This window comes from Xiphophorus couchianus, chromosome 4 (assembly GCF_001444195.1).
Source record: "Xiphophorus couchianus chromosome 4, X_couchianus-1.0, whole genome shotgun sequence".
Taxonomy (NCBI): domain Eukaryota; kingdom Metazoa; phylum Chordata; class Actinopteri; order Cyprinodontiformes; family Poeciliidae; genus Xiphophorus; species Xiphophorus couchianus.
Window position 1 is genome coordinate 13813109 of NC_040231.1, and position 16464 is coordinate 13829572.

Below are 16464 nucleotides of genomic sequence, written 5' to 3' on the forward strand. Positions count from 1 at the left end.
ATTTTTTATTGTACTTATCTGGACCTATTGTAACCTAAAATTATTGTGACTTCTCCCAGATATGGTAAAATAATTAACACTTTAATATGTGATTATATTACTTGCAAGTCAGCTGAAAAGTGTGTTGAGTCAGTAGTTAATCACAGTGTAATTTGGACTGTAACTGCAGTTATGTATTATGAGATTGGCTCACATTTAATCATTCTCGCTGATATTAAAGGCACTGCAAACCACTGAAACCCTGTGGAAACACTCAAGGGTTGAACTTTTACATTTTATAACAAGAAAGTTCAAAGCAAAAAGCGCTTTCTTCTGATTGGATTTTGTTGCTTTTTAAAAGGATAGCAGATCAATGTCAAAATTGTAATTTTCGATAACCTTAATTAAATTATATATTACAGTGTGGTGTATGCTACATTTTAAACTACTTTTCTCACTTTTTCTTTGTGAAAGTTTTCTATGAGACTTACTTTGACTGTTTTCTACATATATAAACTGCTACAACCAATACGCTGTGGTATTTTATTTCAAACTAAATGTTTGAACTTTAAAATGCATGAATGTTTTTTTTAAAAGTTATTTTGTTAGTAGAATTGGTCTATGTTACTTTTGTTGTAGTGTATAATAATACCAGCATCTGACCAGTTTCCAAATGAAAAATACAAACATGCCCGTCTGGTCAACTACATGAGAGAGCATTGTCAAGCTTCTGTGGAGTTCCTGCTTTAAACATATGAGAATTGCACATAAAGGTGTTCCTTAAGGGTAGTAGAAAATCAGTGGGGTTCTTACACATTTATGGCTCATGTCAAATGCTGCCCTCTGCCGCAGTACACCTCAGCAAGGCACTTAATTCCTTACAGCAATGCAGCAGTGGTGTGACTAAGATTTGGGTCACATTGTGCACCTCGCACTTCCCGTCTCGATCCTATTTGTGTATTTGCTTGTGTATATGTACATTAAAAAGTCACTTAAGACTCCCAGAGGCAATACAACTGCAATGCTTCTTTTGAATAAGGAGAAAGTCTTGTGAAAACAGTTCCCATATTGCTCTTTTTTTCTGGAGAAAATGCAAAGCATCAAACACCATAGCAGCATTATACAGTCGTAATATCATTTTTGCAAAAACGAAAAAATAATGCTTAAGGCTAAATTAGCCTGCCGTTGGTAGACTAACAATGAGAAGGATCAGAGAGCTGCAAATAAGATAATATACCAATTATCCCCAAGTATAGCTTAGAAAATTTAATATGCTTTTTGTTTTGTTTTCAAACTTATATAGTTACACACAAATTGAATAGGTCCACCAGCTGATTTCTTTATTAGACTGAGTTTTGTGGTTTCTTACTCTTTTGTATAAGTTAGCAGCTTGTACCTTACAGTCAAGCATGTGCTCTTATTTATAGTATTTAAGCTCAGTTGAACAATATCGCTGAAGTCAGAGATGTAAAATTTAGACTTCATCCTCCCAGGAGTCATCAAATTGGTGATACATACACGCTCGATTTAAAGTGTGGAAAATGAGTTTTGGGTTTTTTTAAGTTTCCCCACTTACAAAACAAATGAAGAGGTCTGAAATTTGCATGATAGGTACATGTCAGCTGTGAGAGAAGGTACCTAAGAATATCCAGAAAATCACATTTCATGAGTTTTCATTATTGATTTCAGAGATGCCTACTTTATATCCTACCAAAAAATCTTTTTGTTGAATAAAAAAGTAACTAAGTTAATTCTGCCAGGGACGTGAATAAATTTGCTCTTAACTGGATATCTACCATCCTTTTCTTTTTGCAAATATTTTTAAAGAGAAGTAAAAGTTTAAGTAAAACATTTTGTGCCAGCTACTTTTCAAAATCCACCCAACAAAGATTTAAACCACAGCGACTTCTTCACAATCTCCACTTTATGCCACAGGTTAAACAAATCCTCAGACTCTGGATATACTCTTGCCTTGTTTTATGATTTCCTTTTTTCTTTCATCACATGAAACTACCATCCACCTTAAAAAACTTTTATTGTTTTTTTTTTTCTACTGCATTTTAAGGGTACTTTACCCATCTGCCTTCCTTTTCCTCTGTAGACCTTCTTTTGTTGTCTTGCTCTCCTCTACATGAAGTGCCTCTTGTCTCTCCATTTACTCCATGCTGTGTTTTGCCACTGACAGACTACTGTTCCACTGCAAATTCTTAAAAAATGGATTATGTCCCAGGATGACGGGTTGAAACAAATAGCTTTAACCAGAGGCATACATCTACTGTACAAGTGCGGCTTGTATCTAGCACTGGCAAATAGAAGCCCAATGCTCTCTGAGACTGCGGCAGGCAATAGTAATACTTGTTTGCGAGTGTACATTGATCTTGCTTCTGGCGTGTGTGTGACAGATTGTTTTTCTAAATGTCAGAGCTGGTAGATATATTAGGAACCCAAGATATTAACTCCTGGCACCTCTTAAAAAAAAAACCTCAGCTTTTCTGGGAAGACAACAGGTCATATTTTCCAATGGACTGTCATGTTGTGCTATAATTGATCAAAGGACTGGGTATGGATTTCAAAGCTGTAAAGGTCGCAGATTTTGCATGATGCATGTTATGCTCGTGCCAGACTTGTGTAGGAATAGGTCTACGTTTTCTGAAGGTTGTGCCTCAGTCAGGCTTATTGCATGTAAAGATCCTCAGGGTAAACAAATAAGAGAATTAGAAAGACTATAGGTATTCTAACAAAAGATGTGAGGAAATGTAGAGAATTTTTAACATGAATTTGTCAAAAAAAGACATGTGAAGTACTCCCAATTGTCACAATTAATTTTTTTTATGTTACATTTCAGAATTATATTTTTATAAAAGACAAATTAACAAGATAATTAATAGTGATGATTATAAACTTTTAATATGGATACATATCACATTGTTAGTAGGGTCAAATGTAAAACAGCATAAAGCAACTAAAAAAATAGATAAAAATTCAACAATGACATATTTATCAGAACCACAGCTCTCATTCAGGAACACTAGTATATAATTTAATTGGTTTATTAGCTAAATCCAGAGATGAAGCATGAACAGCTCCCAGAAGCTTTTACATTTATAGCTAGTGTAAACGCTTTTATAAATCTCCAACATTCTGTAAAATTAAGAGACCACTTAAAATCATCAGTTTCTCTGATTTTACGTTTTATATGTGTATGTTTGAGTAAAGTGAACATTGTTCTTTTATTCTATGAACTACTGACAACGTCTCTGAAATTCCAAGCAAACATTTAGTATTTATTTCCAAAAAATGAGAAAAAGATGCAGTGCTTTCAGACCTCAAATAATGCAGAGAAAACAAGTTCATATACATTTAGAAACAACAATACTAATGTTTTAACTCGGGAGGAGTTCAGAAATCAATATTTGGTGATTTTCAATGAGGCTTTCAATGGGGTTCAGTGCAGTGGGTTCTTTCCAGAGCTGTATATATGGATATTCTTTCCATTTGAATATATATATATATAATGAATTTACACTAAACACAAAACAATAAAAACCAAAAGAGACCAAGAGAGGTAGCCCCTCCATGCATGTTCTCGGTTCCTTTTTCAGAAGTATTTTTAATGTCTTGTTGTCTTCAGGATAGAAAACTGGCATGCAAAACATACAACAAACAGACAAAATATAACTGTCATGAAAGTTACAGAAGACAGGAACAAAGTACACATAAAGCTCGCAGACTAATTGAAGACAGAGCACCAGAGGCAATCAAAAAGAAAGGAAGACATGATGCCAGGAAGTCAAACTAACACTGAGAAGGAGCTCTTCTCATAAAATACAATTCAAGGTGCAAGGTACAAGGTACAAGGTGCAACTATAGCGAAAACTATGAAGAGTACTCAAAATGGTTTCACTGTATAAGCAATACATTTATGTACTTTCTCTTCTATTATTTTTAACTGTAATGAAGCCTCTGAGGTAGTTCAGGCAGACGATCCCCATCCAGCTACGCTCATATGGACGACTCACCGAAACATATATCCATTTAAAGCTTTTTCTTATGGCATGTATTTAAGCCGTCACTGTTCGGCTCGCCTGCAGCGACTTCCCTCATATGAGTCACATAGCATTTGAAAGACTTACACCCCGCTTGGTGGTTCCTTGTGGGGAGCGATGAGGTCAGAGCCTAGACGCCAAACATCAATGCTGCGTATTCTTATCGTTCAGATATAATCTATTGCAGTTGAGCTGGTTGACCGAAATGCAGAGGCCTCTAGAAAGATGGCGAATCTACTCAGAAAGTTAAAATGTTCTGCTTATTGAGCAACTTGTGAGCCAAATATACTATTGGACTGCAAGTGGATGGTGAAGGTTATGGCTTTGGTCTGAAAATATGAGTGAATATTAAAAAGCCCAAAATAAATCGCTGTCAGTAGGTCTGTGTTTATAGTCTAAATTACTTTTAGATGCAGACTGTGGTAGAAAAAAGACTTCTGTGTGATAAATGTGAATCTAAAAGATGTAAGTGAATAGCTGCGCTTTACTTTATTGACATGTTTGCCTCAATCAGCATACCGTACTACAGTTTGTGCTCGGCAGAAAGAGCATTCCTAAGCTCAGCTGTTGTTTTCAATTATAAATCAATGTTCGCAGCCTGTCAGCTCAATGATAGAAGGCCAGTGTGGAAACTGAAAACAATGTTTCTTACTCTTGGAAGTGGGTTGTTCTTCTATATTTTCCTTAGCAATCAACCTATTTCCACTGAGATAACAAATTATCTTTGTGTTGAGTCATTAGAATGAAAGCGCCTATAAATTTTTAACTATTTCTTTCTACAGTTGAGACACTGTCACATCATAAATTCATTACACAAGCTTTAAAAGATACGAAATGAGTTGGTAAATGTTATACTTCACTCTACATTATTGTTTTAGAATCCATCATCATCCAAACAGGCAGATATTTAAATGTAATGAGATGGTTCACATATCTTGAAGGAGGTTTGGGGAAAAAAGGCTGAAGCAGACAGTGGTCATAGATTAGACTAGTAGAGGGAAGTTTCCATGGAGGTGTCAACTTATTCTGAGGGATGGGCAATTAAATGATGAATGTTCGCCATCAATAGCCTCTCAGATCTTTATATTCTTATAGCCCTTTTAAGTGATTGCTGAATTGTGGATTTTCATAAATCATCAACTTTGTGACCTGGACCTGTGATGTTTACCACTGTCCATTTAGCAAATGTGGATTTCAGTAGGAATGTGTTGCAATAAACTGTAGATATGGTATTTTAAAATCTAGAGTATTTTTACCTAATCATAAACATACACTGATCGTTAATAAGGTGCACCTTGTTAATGAATTGACCTCTTTTTTCCTTCAGAGCAGATTCATACTCCTCAGAGATTTTTCCCATATCAACATGATGCCATCAAAAAGTTGATGCAGATTTACTGTGTGGCGATTAATTAAGATGTTATCCTGTTTAACTATTTCTCAAATGTGTACTGTTGGTTGAGATCTGGAGACTATTAGTTTGAGATGATTTAATCTTTTGGGATGTACATAAACTTCCTGAAACTAGTTATCTAACCATGAGAAGATTGGTAAACATGGTCGCTGTCTCAGTTTGCTGTTTTTAGTAACTGGCAGGAGTTTTCTTGAGAGATGACTTTCTGTTGCTGTAGCCTGTTTACTTCAAAACTCAATGTGCTCAGCATTCAAAGGTTGTACTCCGCATAATTTCCCTTTAATATGTGGGTATTTGAGCTTTTGGTACTTTTTTATTATTTCTAACTACTCTTAAATTTCTCCACCTCTGATGACAGAGAGGCATCCACACTAGTGCCGCTCATTGAATATTCTGTCCTGTTCAAATCATCTTTGCAAAGTTGCACTTAGAAACCAGAAGATAAATACTTAAGACTATCTTATATGGCAGTAACCAACATGTTACATTGACATTTACTAAAACCTCAGTTCTTCCCTTCTCTGATGCCTGAGTTGAACTTTAGCAAGTCATCTTCATGCATCTAGATGCCTAAATGCATTGATTTCCTCCTATATTACATGCTGAGTTACTATTTGTTTTAACAAACAATTGTTTGGCGTAATGCAGTAGCCAATAGATGTGACTTTCTAGTTTATATCTTCATATATATTTATCTTACAGGGAGAATGACCTAGGAAATATAGTTTATTTTATTATATTGACTAGCAAATTACCCAGAGGTTGCATTCACAGGTGATGGGGGTGGGGAGGATTCATTTTCCCCGGAAGAGGGCAACTACATTATTTTAGGGCTAATGATACATTAGAATTGAACTTGAAAACATAAATTCTTAAAAGTTTCAAATCAGCTGTAGCCAAGCAAACCCAAGTTTAAAATACAGAATTGCAATTACCTTTATAATGTACTGTGTATATTGAAATGAAATGACATCAGACTTACGTAGACATTAAAATCAGAAAATCAGTTATTTCTATTCACCCACACATTCACATGCAGATGATGGCGATCTACTGGATTGTAGCCATAGCTGCCCTTGGGAAGTCTGGATAAAATAATATGTTTATTTGCACATTTAACAGCTTGTGTATCATTAAACCAGTGGTATATTATTGAACTGCTCAACCCCTACCTGTGAACATGTTCCTTAAATGCTTAAAATGCTCAAAAATACATAATTATTGGTTTGTATTACAGTAACAATTAGTCTGGTTACTTAAGTCAAGAGTTTGAAAATTATTCTGGTTTCCCAATTTACCTCTGCAACACAGTTGGGCTTGTGTTTTATCATTCTCTGTACAATGTTGAAGGAAAATAGAATGCCCCATAAAACAGCGTACTTGGACATGTTGCTTTTATCTATATTGACATGCCCTATCACAAAAGCGCTGCAGTCTAGTCAAAACAGTAACCTTTGCTTTAGAGGAGGATATAAATATGGGACATTCTGACAGATAGACTGGCAGCTCGAGTGAGAGAGTGACTGAAACAGATACAGATGGGCAGTCAGACAGATGGACAAAGCAGCAGAATGGCATACAGGCAAGCTGGCCTGTTGGTTGACTATGGAGGCCAGCTGCCTAAAATCACTGAGCGGCTGTCTGATTACATAAGCTGGTTGACTGACTAGAAATGAAACTGACTGGATGAACAGTTAAACCTTCTTTACTTATTATTTTTGTTGTTAGGTAAACCCCAAACAGCTGTGGGATCTTTATTTAGCAGCTTAGGAAGCAAAGCTTGATGACAAGAGAAGGAAAGTGAAACAGAGCAAAAATATTGATTGGAAATTTTGTCATTTAATTTGGTGACAAGACAACTGCTGCTCATTACCTGGCTGATGAACTAAAAGTCTTATGTGGTTGTTTAAGAGCACACACAACCAAGAAGTCTCAATTTTATGCTAAGTAATCTCACATTGACTGAGAAAAGTGAGAATACTTGCAATTTTAAAAAATAAATTTCCTTCTATGTGCTTCTCTTGATTTACAATGTATTTTATATGTATCTAGCTTAAATTGTTGTAACACCCTGCAGCATTACATGTATTACCAATCAATAAACAATTTATTATTAAACCTGTTAAAGCAGAATTTTTATCCCAGTCAGCAGCAAGGCTTGCTAAAAACTCTTCACAAACACTTTTACCTCAGTGGTTATTGGCCATGGTGGCTCTATAATGGAGCCTCTCTGATCAATAGTAGCGTTGTACGTTATGTAGTCAACCCATTGCTTTAATTTTTCACAAGTTATAGAAGTCAACCTTAGCCCAAAGCACAATGCCATCCAAAGTTCATGTTCCTATAAAATTATTAATACAGGGTCATATAGCAGGGCATGCTTCTTACAGTTTCACTTTGTTCATATCTTGTATGTAGAAATATATCATCCCATATGTGAAATATTAGTGAGTTCTGGATGCTATGGATTTCAGCGACGTTGCAGGTCACAAAAACCCGGTGGAGTTCAAACATTTTGCCATAAAGACCAAAGTCATCAATATGAAAGCCCTCCTGGGATGTAAAAAATAATTTTAGTTTTTCAAATAAAAAGAGCAAATCTAATAAACAATTATTTTGTTTTATTATCTTCTTGCTAATAAACTAAACATGCATGATTTTAATAAAGTAAAGAAAGTAGTCTAATCTTTATAGAAAGACTGTAAAAATTATATTATTTTATATTTTTTATATTATATAAAATATTAATTAAAAAAAACAACCTTTTTTACTGCGCTTAAAATTGCCTATTTTATCTACATTTTAATTAGTCAAAAAATTTTTTCTGGAAAAAAAAGTTCTGTCAGCCAATACTGTTGGGCAACAATTGTACTAAATATATTCAAGGATGCAGAGAATCTGGGACCAATCCCAGCAGTCAGTGCTAGATTGCTCAGCCAAGACGAACAAACAGAAATAAAAACATCTGGTAATATACACTCATATCAAAGGTCTATTTAGAATAAGTGATTAAGGAACATGACAATTTTCTATTATAGAAAAGAAGTTTAATTCCTGGAGAAAATACATGCAGGGACAGGGAGATCATATAGGTGAAGTATTCATTAAATATTATGCAATTTAGTTTAAACTTAGCTGATATAGCTACTGCATGTATTTCAGCAAAAAATCTGTCGCCCTGCAAATGTTATTAATTTTCTATTTTCAAATGTTATTAATGTTATTAATTTTAATGTGTCATATGTAGGAGTTCCACTGATATTTTAGTTGGTCTGCAAATGACAAAATGGACATAGAATACTTTTTGAGCATTGCAAAACATTTGATTAACCTGGCCACAGGAAGCTTAATGCAGGGTTACAAAAACACAAAACAACCAAAATAAGCAGGAAGGACTGTCTGTTCTTTTCTCCTTTGCATTTCCTTTATTTCCTCTGTTCCTTCTCCAACTTCTATCTCCCATTCAGTTTGTTGCTTTTTGTATGCTCCGTTCATCTGTTCTTGTCCGTCCTTTGTGTCCTTGCTCTGAGGCCAGAGAATTAAAGCTATTCATTTTTGCTACCAATGTCTGTTTTTTTTAACCGTCCCCTTTGCGACTCAGTGCTTTTGATGGCTTACTGCTTTCCCCCTTTATTTTTCACTTTAAACCTTGTCCTCTGCTGTAACTTGTTGTTGGTTACAAAGGGTTTGACTGATGAGCGTAGTATTAAACAAATCAGCACCTTCCTGACTCGCGACATTTTTCATTGAGGCTCCGGCTAATTGTTTGGGAACAGAGTTTCCAATATCAGTTGCTCTCCTGCTTCAGTCTGAATGAATTTTTTGTTAATATTTTACAATTCGTGCTTCAGCTGTGTCAAGCGGAAAAATCCAGATTTAATCAGCAAAATAATGTGATAAAACAATGTCCTCAATCATGCAGTTTTGCAAGTCGTTCATAAGAAAATAGGCCGTTATTGTTAGTAGTTGTCCTAGCGAAATAGGAAAAAATGTCCCACAGGGTTGCAGCTTACGTAATCATAGGCAGCATCAGACACAGTTTCCAATAGGACTCTTGATATTGTCTGTTTAAAAAGAGCCATGATGAGGTGCATAGGATTGGATGAGGATAACAGTAATATTGTATCAACACATCTGTTGGTGTCCTTTTGATCCTGAAAAACTCCAATTCTGGTCCTATTCCATCAAGTATTAATGGTTGAATTTGTTAATTAGTTATCACATATTTCATGTTTAATTTACAGCATTGAGATTTTTCAAACTTTGTATTTCATAGCTGAAAAAATGTGCGGATATTATTTTTGAGCAACATACCTTTTTACAAATTATTTGCTACTTTTGTGAAAATTTCAGAGCAATTCATTCAGTTTGGCAAACTTAAGATCACCCTTTTCACCTGTTAGCTGTGCTCTGCTTCTAACTGAGCACAATCTTTCCTCCACTTCCTCCAAATTTATTTACACCTCTAAATATCTCAAAATATCTAATACTTGCAGCCCTGCTAAATGATCATTTGATCAGTATCTAGTCTCTCTGTCTGTCCTAACTGTGGTGTGTTAAGTATTTCTATGGCAGGGATAGAAGCTTTTGGGTGGTCTAGGTCACAGAGGCATCAAAAGTTTTCATGTCTATTGTCACATTCATATTAGCATTTTTGAGCTTTTAATACGCACGATCTGCATTTAAATATTTCTTTTGTCGTGAGATTCTGGATTATTCTGTTTCGCTCCCATTTTTGGATTTAAAATCCTCCTGATGAAATTTGTTGTTTTCCTCTTCCTGTCCCATTTCCTTCCCAGTGACTGATTTTTAAATTGGCAAGGGCATTGTTCAAGTGGGTTGGGCTTCAGCACAAGAAATTTTTTCTTAAAACTTGCCATTTGATAAAAGAAAAAACAGTTTTTCTCAAATGATTATGGACAGATGTAGACAGCTTTTTTCATCCGCTTGGAAGTCATTATAAAAGTTCTGATTGATAAAATCCATATTCAGTGAATGAAAAGCATTGTCTTTGGTTGCCATTTTTGTTTTGTTCAGTGCTTTGTTTAAAAGGTAATGACTGCAATTATCTCAGCATGTTCTGTTGGTGTTTCTATTGTGTCAAAAGAGGTCAAACCCCCTTTACTGGACCATTTATTTGAATGATTATAAGCATTTGATTCTTTTCATGCTCAATTTGTAAAAGTTAAGATGTTCTAAATAGCACATCCTTTTGTCATATATTTGTGTTTCTTATTAAGCCTGTGCAGTGGTTATTATACAAAAATGTCAGAAAATGCACCATCATTTCAAATAATTACTGTAAAAAAATGAACTGCATAGTCTAAATGCTAGCAACAGAAGCAAACTGTCACCACTTAAGAGTGTGACTGTATTATGTTAATGGTTTTAAACCAGAATATTTCTAATATAATACAATGGTGAAATGAAATGAAAAAGGAAGTGAGAGAATGATGAAATAACTGTGCTGTGCTTTGTGAGGCCTGGGGAGTTCAAATGGAGGTGAGAACAGTGCGAGAGAAGCAAAATCCAGGAATATCATATTCTCTGTCGTTTACAGATCTCTCAAAAAATTTATTTAGGGAGCTTTTGTCTTCTAAAGGGAGCCCAGGCCGTAGTTATGATCTACCTTTGTGTCAAAGTTAAACACTGTTCTGTTGATTTTAGTCTTTAAAAATTCTGAAGGCAAATAAAGTCTTACTGGGGGAATGAAAAATAAAAAAATAACAAAAAACGTTACTATAAGGCCTTTATGTTTATCTACAAGTGACAAGTTCTAGTCATATCTAGCTAAAGAAAAAAGTTTAATGATGATTGTGTCCACTGTGGTATATTGAATGCCTTAAAATTTGTTTTATACTCTTCTTCCTTTGTTGCTTTCCAATCTCTTTGTGGATCATGGCTTCTGCTGTGAAATCTGACTAAGGAGATGTTTGGAAAAGCCTGTTAAAACGCCTGAACTTTATGTAGGTTTATCAAATGCTCTTTAAACAATGACAGATATTTACTGACTCCAATTTATAAAATTTTTTTTTTTTTTTATTCAGAATGCAGTTAAGAAGTCATAAGGGAGACTGCACACTTCTGTAACCACATTAGTTTAGTTTTTTAATGTTTTTTTCATTTCATTTTGTTTTTCACTTGACTTGTTTAAATTAATTTGAAATCATTTCTATTTTGTTGTTTCTTACATTAACAAAATCTGACATTTTGTGGACTTTTTATAGTTGCTGTATCTGAAGGTGAACATTATTCATGTTCACCTTCTGTTGAACATGAATAATGTCCGTTCTTGGATCTTCTATACAAAAATTTTTCCATAAATGGTCTCTTTTGACAAAACCATTTGAGAGCTAAAGAGCTAAAACCCCAATTTTTATATGTGAGTTTGTGAATTATGCAGGAGCACTCTGTTTGTTTTATTTACTTACCTGCTGCTTGATCAAAAAAGAAACCTCTCGCTCATGGATGACACAAACAAAATGCAAATGTACCACTGAGAGAAAAGTAGAAGCTGCTTTTTGAGAACGAGAGAAATACCAGTTCATTTATTTGAGCAACAAAATGATATTTTGAGATTTTTTTTCAATGTATTTCACAGTTTTTTTCTTTCTTTCGCTGTATCTGCTGAATTTTAGAACATCTCTGCGTCAGATAACAAGTCCCGCAAAAACATCTGAGATTTTATTTTACCACTTTTTTCAGGCTAATTTACGCCTGTGACCATTTAAAATAAAATGGTTTTCATTTAGACAAAGTTTAAATGAAAAGATTTATATGTGACAGCTATGTCATAAATTAAATTCATATGCATAATAAGTAATGTCACATCTATGTATGTGACATTACTTGGTGTTTTTATGTCACACAAAGACGTTTTTTAGTTAAAATGATATAAAATGCACAAAATGGCAAACTCTTATGAGAAATCACTACCTACACTTCATGGTCCTTCCAATAGGTACCACCTTCCAAGCTGTGCTGTGGGGTAAAGTTCCACCTTAGATGTCTCATTTGGTCCTGCCTCCAACAGTGGAAATGACAAAAATTGCCCCAGAAAACTGTAATGGCTCCTTAAAAGGTTCCTGCAATGAAAATGCTCTTTATATAAACTTTGTAACAACCAATATCTCACAGGAAGATGTTCCTGTGAGATGTTCCTCAGATGAAATCGGAGGATTTAAATAATTCCTCAGATTTTCAATTTTTATGTGGCTTACTTGTTGTCTTTGTGAAATCAGTGGTATTGCATATTTGCAAAAATGCATTATTTATGTTTACACTGCTTTCTGTTTGCAGATTGTCAGGATTCATGCTGCCCTCTCCTATTGTCAGCAGTGGTTCCATACTGGCTCTGTGGTTTACAACAGACTTTGCTGTGAGTGCGCAGGGCTTCAAAGCAGTATATGAAGGTAAGAACATCTGTCAGTGTGGGTACATACAGTACACGGAAACACTGCTGGAACATATTTTGAAGCTACAAGAGAATATATTGAGAAATACTGACTAAATGAAGCAAGATATATTACTTGTGGTACTTCAAAAACATATGTACAAGTTAGAGCTTCTTATGGTTTAGGAATGCTATTTTAAAAAGAGATCATACAAGCAAGAGTTAATTATTATTTATTTATACTTCTATAATCACCTGGTTTTCAGATTGCCTTTTTTGTCGCTGCTTAACCAAATGATTGCTTTGTTTAGATTTGAATCGCAGAAAAGCAGTTTTATTCATTTGTCTCAGTCAGTTGTGACTCCATATTGTCTTGAGAACTCAGGAGTGCAAACATTCACATGAAGAACTGACACACATCTCCAACATTTCTCCAAACTTCAGGTGAAGCTGTCAGACAGACATCAATTGGAATAACTGTCTGTATTTAAATGGGTGAACGTTGACTCAGCTCAGAGATGCTGTCTTCCTTAGTTAAAAAGTTGTTTTATATAAATCTGCGTTTGTAATCTATTGACATGTCTTTTGCATGCTTTTCATATTTCTGTGGTAATAGGGAGTTTTATATCAGTCCGTCTTTCACCGAGTCTCACATTTTTTGTCGTAAGCATGATAAGGCAAATGTTCCATGTTTGGATGAGACGTGAAAGCTAGTCTGACCTTTCAGAGAGACCCACAGACACACACACACGCACTGTTGTGTAACCGTTTATCCATGAATCATGGACTCTAAATATCAAACTCAAGCTCAAAAAGCAAGAAATTCACTGACTGTGGTCCATCTTTGGGTGTGTTGCGGTTTCTCATTTTGCCTGTGTATTCTGAGCGTTGTATTTGAGAGTTTGTGCGTGTGTAAACTTCTGGGTGAGTGTCAGTGACTCTTTGTCTAAAGCAAACCAGTCAGCCATTCTGAGAAGGTTTTCTTGTGTTTTACTGGTTCTGTTTGAAGTGATTGTCTCCTTGGCAAACGCTCATTTTTATGTCTGATTGTAAGAGATGAGTAACAGCTTTCACGGCTGTCATCAAGGTGTTCTTGAGCTCTGTCTAAATAGATTTCATGGACTTAAACTATCTGTATGTTTGAGAAGCACCCTTCAAACATCTTGTCATGAAAAGTTTTGAGAGGTTTTGCATGGGCTCTCGTGATTGTGTCAGAGAGCTTATCTAGTATTTACATATAAGTGAGACTTTGATCACAATAATGATACAGTGTCAGAGAGAGCAGACACATTTTATATTGTCAGATTTTATACTGTCTGTATAATAGCGCTTTCAAGTTTAAATTTGGAGTCTTATTGCAAGAATCAAAGAGAACATTCTGTTTAGGAAAATGCTTTTCTATTTAAACCACTACTTTTATAGCAGGTCAGTCAAATTTTCTTGTTAAAATTATCACAAACCACATCTTTAGTGAAGTCTGTTGCATAATTTACTTTGATAAATGAATGCGCATTATAAAGCTAACGGCATGTGTAAAGATAGTTAGAGATATTTGACATCTCTTCATCTGCACCTCCACCTCCTTTTTTTAAAATTTCACCCTGAAGCTAAATTTAAAATCGCTGAAAAGCCGCAATTAACTCTAAAACATACATGTTTGACTTCTCTACAAAAACAACCTTTAAGAGATAAAGAAAATGTCTCATCACTATTCATATACGTGTATCATTTAAAGAGATATACAACTTGATATATATTTAATATTCAACATAAGGAGGTAGAACCAATAATAGAATCTCTTTCTCTAGAACAGAATTGGATCAAGTGTGGCAAAATAAAACACAAAAAGAGATTTAATAAGCTCAGTGCTATTTAAATTTATTTTCTAGCTCAGCTGTTATTCACAACATACTCAGTGACTCCCAGACTCCATGTCTTGCCTCACTTTTGAAAAGATTTATTGCTGTATTCTGAATCGGAATAGCTAATTTGATTAAATGTTTCCCTGGTTTACTTTTTAAACCTTCAACCAAGTGATATTGCTGCTGCATTATAAACTAATCTGCCTTGAAAGGGTTTGATTATTGTATGTAGTTTAACACAAAGTAATGGTAATATGTCATCTTTTAAACCATTTGTGCTGTGTGGCAGTATATTGACAGAGCTTTACTCTTGAACTCTGCTACAGAATGTGAACTATGTGAAACATTTTCTCACCAAAACTTCTTTTGATGCTTTTAAAAGCAGGTAATCAAGATCAGAAAGACAACACTTAATATACACTGAAGCAGAAATAGAAATGTGGAGAAAGAAGAGGTATAAAGAGATAACCTCCTGATAAAGTGGCGAGGGAAGAGATAGTAGATGGTGTAAATAGAATTATCTTCTTAATTAAAATGAAAACAATATTAGAGTTGAAAAGCACAAGTAATTCTCCCATCACCCCTAATTCCATCTTTAATAAGAAAAAAAGAGTTGTAGAATAGTATTTAAATGCTCGCACTGCTGCCTTATCAGTTATTAGGCATATGCAGCCCTGGCTATAGATTTGTTCGAAAATATATGTAGTAAGCCAGTTTCAAAGTGTTTTTTTTTTTTTTTTTTTTTAACAACTGCGTTTGTGCTCATTTTTTCGGAAATGAGAAGCTTAACAAATGTTCGGTACTCTTGATCCTAAATGTGAAAAGCCATAAATATTTTAAATGTAAATGGCTGCTTCACCTTAAATGAATTTCCACTTAGTAACATGGACCTCTAGCAGCACTTCCCTTGAGTGTTTGTAAGGTGCTTTTTCCAGTAAAATAAACCCTGATGCTTTACTTTCTTGTTCTCAATTACTGAACTCTTGTTATTGTCAGCATGTTTGAAAGCTGCTATTGGTGCTACTTTAGAGCTTTTAACATTGTATGACACTATTCTTTTTTAACAATGTATTTTGTGGTGATTAAGATAAAAGAAATAACATTAAATTCATCAACTCACACAAATCTATTGGTCGAATGACATCTAAGATACATATGCAAACTTAAAAAATATTACATATTACAAGCAAAACTCTCTTAGTCCAGAGCTCAGCTGGTGACCTGTCTGTGGTGTACTCCAGTAAAAGACAACAAAATTGATTGAGCTTGATATTGTAGAGAGCCTGTGCTCCATTATGATGATGGTAATATTGCACCTATTTTCTCTGTGTGTAGTACAAGTACACCTCTTGAGCAGACTTTCAGCTGGACAGTTTTAAGTCCTTTCATCAATGTCCCTAAGCATATTTAAAACCAATATAATATATGAAAAGATTCAGAGACTTTTTGCTGTTTTATCCTGATAAAAATCAGTCCCTTGTCCTTCACTTTGCTTCAGACAGTGGGTCTGTGCTCTTGGCTTTTGAGAAACAATTGCTTCTTGGAGGCATTTTACCCAATCGCTAATGTTTGCCCGTGACGTATGTAATGCACCAGTTCAAAGCTATGAAGCTTCCCGGAAATTGCCTGGTCAGTATTCTACCATCCCCCACTGTGAAGAGGGAAGTGCAGAGAAAAAACAAAGTGGCTGTTAATGTTAGCTCAGTATTTGGAAGCGTGGCTAAACCAGACTGAATGACTTCTTTCACTTCCACCACTGCAAATGCAAAA

General features: G+C 34.8%; 1 protein-coding gene across 4 annotated transcripts in view; it reads left to right on the top strand.

The window, feature by feature from the left end:
• LOC114143174 (CUB and sushi domain-containing protein 1) overlaps positions 1-16464 on the top strand; it is a 437499-nt gene that overhangs the window by 149188 nt on the left and 271847 nt on the right. For all 4 annotated transcript variants that reach the window (XM_028014977.1, XM_028014979.1, XM_028014978.1 and 1 more), the window contains exon 3: positions 12739-12851. In XM_028014977.1, coding sequence (XP_027870778.1) covers positions 12739-12851 — 113 coding nt within the window. The remainder of the gene's footprint in view (positions 1-12738; positions 12852-16464) is intronic.